Source organism: Portunus trituberculatus, chromosome 7 (genome assembly GCF_017591435.1).
Source record: "Portunus trituberculatus isolate SZX2019 chromosome 7, ASM1759143v1, whole genome shotgun sequence".
Taxonomy (NCBI): domain Eukaryota; kingdom Metazoa; phylum Arthropoda; class Malacostraca; order Decapoda; family Portunidae; genus Portunus; species Portunus trituberculatus.
In genome coordinates this window covers 5,638,865-5,646,543 of record NC_059261.1, presented here as the reverse complement: position 1 = coordinate 5,646,543, position 7,679 = coordinate 5,638,865, and the positions used below count along the sequence as shown (strand labels likewise).

At 36.3% G+C, this 7,679-nt stretch overlaps 1 protein-coding gene across 1 annotated transcript in view; it reads left to right on the top strand.

Moving 5' to 3' along the window:
• The window catches only part of LOC123519682 (nucleolin-like), an 11,856-nt gene extending 4,815 nt beyond the window's left edge, over positions 1-7,041 (top strand). The window contains exons 2-4 of the mRNA XM_045281185.1: positions 262-312; positions 2,554-2,594; positions 6,758-7,041. Coding sequence (XP_045137120.1) covers positions 262-312; positions 2,554-2,594; positions 6,758-6,860 — 195 coding nt within the window. The 3' untranslated portion in view covers positions 6,861-7,041. The remainder of the gene's footprint in view (positions 1-261; positions 313-2,553; positions 2,595-6,757) is intronic.
• Positions 7,042-7,679: the final 638 nt, after the last annotated feature.

Here is a 7,679-nt window from a genome sequence, read left to right as displayed (position 1 = left end):
GAGGAGGAGGAGGAGGAGGAGGAAGAAGAAGAAGAAGAGGAGGCGGTTATTATAATTCAGTTTTCTTTAATTTCCTCTTCACTTCTGTTCTTTTCATTCTCTCTCTCTCTCTATTCCTTCATTCTTTCCTCCTCCTCCTCCTCCTCCTCCTCCTCCTCCTCCTCCTCCTCGTAACACACAAACACGACAAACAAAGGAACACACAGGTAAATATTTCTTTCCCACGTTCTAATTAGCTAACCAGGTATATTTCCCTCACAGATGGTCATTGAAGGCTTTGACATCGAGAAGTTCAGGAAAGCTAATCATAAGGTAAGATCTCTCCCCACCAACCTCTCATATACACACATACAGACAGACATACATGCACTTCTTTTATCTATCTTTCTATCTATTTCATCTATTAAGTTTATTTCATTCTAGTTCAATTATTTTTTTTTCTTTATAATATCGTAAGGTAAGATTTCTCCCCACCAACCTTTTATACATACATACAGACAGACACATGCATTTCTTTTCTTTTTTTTTATATATATTTATTTGTCTGTCTATTTTTTACTAGTTCATTTTTTTTTCTTTCTAATATTGTAAGGTAATTTTTTTTCCCCCGTGTCAGCCTTTCATACATACACACATACAGACACACGCATTTATTTATTCATTTATTTGTCTAACTCTATTTCTTACTAATTCATTTTTTCTATCTTATATTGTAAAGTAAGATTTCTCTCTTTTACTTTCTTAATAGTACAGTTCAAAAGATTAATTTAGTAATATATGACGTAGAAAATATTTATACCATTAACCCATTCAGTACCATGACGCGTTTCCATATTCATTCTGGTGACTATTTGGTGATTCTATACAGCTTCAGAAACACGTGGGGATTAAAATAGTGAAGACTGTGGCTATTAATCTTCTGACCTCCATAGACCCTTCCAAATGTCGATAAAATAGTCTAATCGTACACAAATCTCAAGGTAAAAATGTGCCCTAGTACTGAAGGGATTAAAATAGTGAAGACTGTGGCTATTAATCTTCTGACCTCCATAGACCCTTCCTAATGTCAATAAAATGGTCTAATCGTACACAAATCTCAAGGTAAAAATGTGTCCCAGTACTGAAAGGGATTAAAATAGTGAAGACTGTGGCCATTAATCTTCTGACCTCCATAGACCCTTCCAAATGTCAATAAAATGGTTTTATCGTACACAAATATCAAGGTAAAAATGTGTCCCAGTACTGAAGGGATTAAAATAGTGAAGACTGTGGCCATTAATCTTCTGACCTCCATACACCCTTCCAAATGTCAATAAAATGGTCTAATGGTACACAAATCTCAAGGTAAAAATGTGTCCCAGTACTGAAAGGGTTAACCTCACCCTAAAATATCAATGGTAATTAGTTTAGTTATTTATAGTTACTTATTTATATTTGGTAAGTTCTTTTTTTAATATAGCTTTCTTTTCTTTCATTGATCATAACGACCTTTAGAAGAGTAGTACAGTACAATGACATCGTTCATCTGGCAGCTCAAGTGAATGTCGAACAGAGAAATTATTCATTCTCGCTGACGCATGAAAGATTGTCGCGTTGTCTCTCTCTCTCTCTCTCTCTCTCTCTCTCTCTCTCTCTCTCTCTCTCTCAAAGGCGGGGTTTATCGAGCTGTTTTTCAAGTCACATGCAGAGATAGAGACTTAACCTCAATATTCTACTCTATGATATGCAATGGAGTAGTGAATTAAGATATAAGACTCGTTAATTGACTGCCTGACTGACTGACTGACTGACTGACTGACTGACTGACTGGCTTATATTCTCAAACACTTGCGGGCTTCACCTCCACTATTTCAAAAGGCCTTATTTAAGTTGACACGAGTTTGTTTGTTTTTTAAGGTGCTTTTACGTTTCTAGAGGCAGAGTGACAAGATTTCTGCATTATCAAACTGGAGAAACACTCTTGACAACCCCGCTATACTCTTCTCTGTGGCCTTGGAAAATAGTTATAGTGAAAGAATAAAGCGTTCTTAAGAGTTTTTATGGTTATAGAGGCATATAATGACATTTCTGCATTGTTGACTGGAGAAAACTCTTCAAAACTACGCTATAGTTATCTCTGTCACCTTGAAAAATAGACGTGGTGAGAGAGAGAGAGAGAAGAACATTTTTTTAAGTGTTTTTTACAATTGTAGAGGCAGAGTGACACGATTTCTACATTATTAATTGGAGATACACTATTGAAAACCCCGCTAATCATCTCTGTGGCCTTGAAAACAGAAGTGGTGAGAGAGAAGAGCATTTTTAAGTCATTTTTACAGTTCTTGAGACAAATCGAGTGACAATATTTCTTCATCATTAATTGGAGAAACTCTTGAAAACCCCGCTAATCATCTCTGTGGCCTTGAAAACAGAAGTGGTGAGAGAGAAGAGCGTTTCTGAATCTATGTATAAAACTACCAATATATGACAGACAAACTTTACTAATATGATCATCTCTCTCTCTCTCTCTCTCTCTCTCTCTCTCTCTCTCTCTCTCTCTCTCTCTCTTTGCAGGAATCCGTGTTTGATAGCAACAGTCTTCCTAATGTTGTAGGGTAAGTATTTCTTCTTTTTCTTCTTCTTCTTCTATTTTTTCATCTTTTTCTTCTTCTTCTTCTTCTTCTTTTTTGTTTCTTCTTTTTTTCTTTTTCTTTTTTTCTTTTTCTTCTTTTTTGTTTCTTATTCTTTTTGTTTCTTTTCTTATTATTGTTATTTTCTTTTTCTTCCTCCTCCTCCTCCTCCTCCTCCTCCTCCTTCTCCTTCTTTTCCTTCTCATTTTCTGCTTCTATCGTGACTCATTATAGGATTTCTGCCTCTCTCTCTCTCTCTCTCTCTCTCTCTCTCTCTCTCTCTCTCTCTCTCTCTCTCTCTCTCTCTCTCTCTCTCTCTCTCTTTATCAATCCTACTATTGCTTTTATCATTATTATTGCTACCACCACCACCACCACCACCATCACCACCACCTGACCTTTACCTAACTGATCACGTGACCTGCCTACCCTCACCCTGCAGCCTCACCTGTCTCCTAATTGCCCTCGCTCAGGTAACAACCGCAGGGAGCCGCATCGTACCACCCCCCCCCCATCACTCCCTTCCCCCTCAATGCTGCAATACACTAACATAATTAAAAGACTAAAAATTTTAAACTGTTTTCTGTATTTTTGAATTTGCCATGAAGTGGTTTGGAATTTTTTTTTTTCTCTCTCTCTCTAACATTTTTTTGAAGTTTTTATTTATTTATTCTTTTTTTTTCCACTGTATAGAATTAATTGTCACTATCATTGGAGGCAGGAGAGCAGTGTTACGATTAACCCCTTCAGTACCATGACGCATTTCCATATTCATTCTGGTGACTATTTGGTGATTTTATACAGCTTCACAAACTCGTAGGGGGGATTAAAAATAGTGAAGACTGTGGCCATTAATCTTCTGACTTCCATAGACCCTTCCTAATGTCAATAAAATGGTCTAATGGTACACAAATCTTAAGGTAAAAATGTGTCCCAGTACCGAAGGGATTAAAATAGTGAAGACTGTGGCCATTAATCTTCTGACATTCATAGACCCTTCCTAATGTCAATAAAATGGTCTAATGGTAGTACACAAATCTCGAGGTAAAAATGTGTCCCAGTACCGAAGGGATTAAAATAGTGAAGACTGTGGCCATTAATCTTCTGACCTTCATAGACCCTTCCTAATGTCAATAAATTGCGTCCTCGTACTAAGAGTTAAAACTTCACTGATTTCCACTTCACAGCCTGCTTAGCTATACAGCCTTCAAAACACTCTTGAAAACTTTGAAACTTCCACTAGAACCACAAAAACAACCTTAAAACCATGAAACTTCCACTAGAACCACAGAAACACCCTTAAAAACTCTATAACTTCCACTAGAACCACAAAAACACCCTATAAAACACTAAATTTCAAATAGAACTACATAAAGCACCCTTAAAAATCTTATAACTTACACTAGAACCACAAAAACACCCTTGAAAACCACAAAACTTCCACTAGAACCACAAAAACACCCTTGAAAACCACAAAACTTCCACTAGAACCACAAAAACACCCTTAAAAACCACAAAACTTCTACTAGAACCACAAAAACACCCTTGAAAACCACAAAACTTCCACTAGAACCACAAAAACCCTTAAAACCACAAAACTTCCACTAGAACCACAAAAACACCCTTGAAAACCACAAAACTTCCACTAGAACCACAAAAACACCCTTGAAAACCACAAAACTTTACTAGAACCACAAAAACACCCTTGAAAACCACAAAACTTCTACTAGAACCACAAAAACACCCTTGAAAACCACAAAACTTCCACTAGAACCACAAAAACACCCTTGAAAACCACAAAACTTCCACTAGAACCACAAAAACACCCTTGAAAACCACAAAACTTCCACTAGAACCACAAAACTTCCACTAGAACCACAAAAAACACCCTTGAAACCCCTCCCCGCAACTTCCACTACAGCCTACAACTTCTACAGCACTCCCTTCCTTCACATTTCAAGAGAGGGATGAGCCATATTGATTGTATTCTCTATTTATCATGCCCACACGAGCCAGGAGGAGAGGAGCGAGGCAAAATTGCAGATAATTTGAGAATAATACGTGACTTCCCTTCAAAATGTTTCCGTATTACAGATGTTTATGAAAGGAAGCAAGGAAGGGAGGGAGGAGGAGGAGGAAGGAGGAGGAGAGAAAGAAAGGAATTAACTAATAAAGGAATGAAGGAAGGAAGGAAGGAAGGAAAGGAGAGACGGAGAGAGAAAGGAATGAACTAATAATGAATGAATGAATGAAGGAAGGAAGGAAGGAAGGAAGGAAAGGAGGAAAGGAGAAAGAGAAAGGAATGAATAAGTGAAGGAAGGAAGGGATGAAGGAAAGGAGGAAAGGAATGAATGAATAAATGAAGGAAGGAAGGAAGGAAGGAAGAAAGGAAGGAGGGGAGGAAAGGAGGGAAGGAAAGGGAAAAGAAAGAATTAATAAATGAAGGAAGGGAGGAAGGAAGGCAGAGAGAGAAAGGAATTAATGAATGAATGAAATAAAAGAGATGAAGGAAGGAAGGAAAGAAGGACAGGGGATGACAAATAAAGAAGGAAGGAAGGATGAAAATAGGAGAATAAAGGAGTTAAGAGAAGGTATACGAAAAGGAAGGAAGGAAGGAAGATGAAAACCATTTTAATATCATCTCTGAAAATAAATATATAAATAAAAATACTAAAAAAAATCTTAACGAAAAAAAAAACTCAGTCATCCTATTTTTTATTAACGAAATATCAACGTTAAAAGATAAATAGATAAAAGAGAAAAAAATAAATAGATAAAAATGAGCAGATCACGTGACCAACAGGGGACCGTTCCTTTAGGCTTCAAATTATCAAAAGCTTCGATCGTTTTCTCTTGCTCAGAAGAAAAAGAGAAAAGAAAATGGAAAATAATAATAATAATAATAATAAAAATAATAAACTCGATCTTTTACACCAGCATTGAGTCTCTGTGTTCATATTTATTCATCTATTACAAAAGAATTACATAAAGTTGATTATCTAAGTTGTTATAATACAATTTTCATCTTTCGTGTGGCCGTCGACTGCACTGCGACACGCTCTCTCTCTCTCTCTCTCTCTCTCTCTCTCTCTCTTAATTGTGAAAGCGCTTTTTTTTTTTTTATCATTGTTTATCATATTTGTAGTTGCGTTTATGGAGAGAGAGAGAGAGAGAGAGAGAGAGAGAGAGAGAGAGAATCCAAAGCACTTAACACAAACTAAAATAAAACACAAAGTAAAATAAGCAAATAAATAAGCATCCCTTTATTCATTAACTATCTAAGTCAACCTGTAATAATAATAGTACGAATAATAACTTACTACTAATTCCGTACGTGATTAACCCCTTCAGTACTGGGACACATTTTTACTTTGAAATTCGTGTACCATTGGACCATTTTATTGACATTAGGAAGGGTCTATGGAGGTCATAAGATTAATGGCCAAAGTCTTCACTATTTTAAACCCCCACATGAGTTTCTGAAGCTGTATAAAATCACCAAATAGTCACCAGAAATATGAAAACGTGTCCTGGTACTGAAGGGGTTTAAGACGCTTCACTCAGAACACACCCAGCTAGCTCGTCTCACTTCGAACTGAGATAATATATTTTTTCATGCAATATTTAAAGGTTTTGCAAGAGAGAGAGAGAGAGAGAGAGAGAGAGAGAGAGAGAGAGAGAGAGAGAGAGATAACGTTCTATAAAGGCAACACAACGATTATAATGATCTCTCTCTCTCTCTCTCTCAACACAAATATAAAACAAGATAAAATACGAAAATAAGCAAACCAAACTTCTTAACACATATGGTAGCAAAAAATATACACAATAAATATACAAAAAATAATAATAATAAAGAAAATAAATAAATAAATAAGCACAAAAAATAGATAGAATATACCCAAACCTCATTTATCAAACCATTTCCTTCATTATCACACTATCTACCCATCAATATCACTGCCACGTACCTTCACATGACCTCCTAGAAAGTAGAACGGGGAGGGGGAGAGAAAATAAGAGTTTGGACAGTAAGAAGACAAGTTAGTGAAATAAAGAAAATAGTAGGAGAATAAAAGTTACTCCTGTCTGTGTATGTCACCTTGTTTGACCTTGTTTGAACTTATTTGACCTTTGACCTCCTGCAGGGGCGAGGATGAGTCAGGAGCCAACACCGCGTCCCCGCCGCTGCGTTATGACCAGACGGAACAGTATATCCTGGCATCCATAGAGAGAGAGTTTGCTAATTAAATACTGTCATCTCATGTTCTCCACTCCAAAGACATTATATCATTATGGAGTGTATACATCAATAAAGGAAGGAATAAAGAATGAAGGGAATAAAGATGGAGAGAGAGAGAGCACTGGATAAATCCCTTCAGTACTGTGACGCATTTTTACCATGAGTTTTGAGTATGATTAGACGATTTTATTGACATTAGCAAGGGTTTATGGGGGTCAGAAGGTTAATGGTCCACAATCTTCACTATTTTAATCCCCAACATGAGATTCAGAAGCTATATAAAATCACCTATTAGTAACTTGAACAAATGTGAAAACGTGTCATGGTACTGAGGGGACTAAACAATGATAGACACACCAGTACGCCAAACTATCGCTATCTCACACACCTGCTGCAGTAATTACGTCAGGGATTACAGGTGTGGATAAACATAGTAATATAAATGAAGTGAAGGTGAAAATATAAAAGAAAATATGATGAGAGAGAAAAATAAATAAATAAATATGTCCTTGTATTGAAAGGCACTGAAGACTGAAGACTGAAGAGGATAAAGATGGAGAGAATATAGTGGGTTATTTTAAACAATGATAGACACACCTGTACGCCAAACTATAGTATATCGCTCTTTCACACACCTGCTGCAGTAATTAAGTCAGGGATTACAGGTGTGGATAAACATGAGTAAAATAAGTGGTGAAGAAAAAATTAATGAAAGAAAATATGATGAGAAAAAAAAAAAAATGAATAAATATGTCCTGGTACTGAGATACTGTGAGGTTATGGAGTGTATAAATGAATAAAGGACTAAAGATTAATAAAGATGGAAA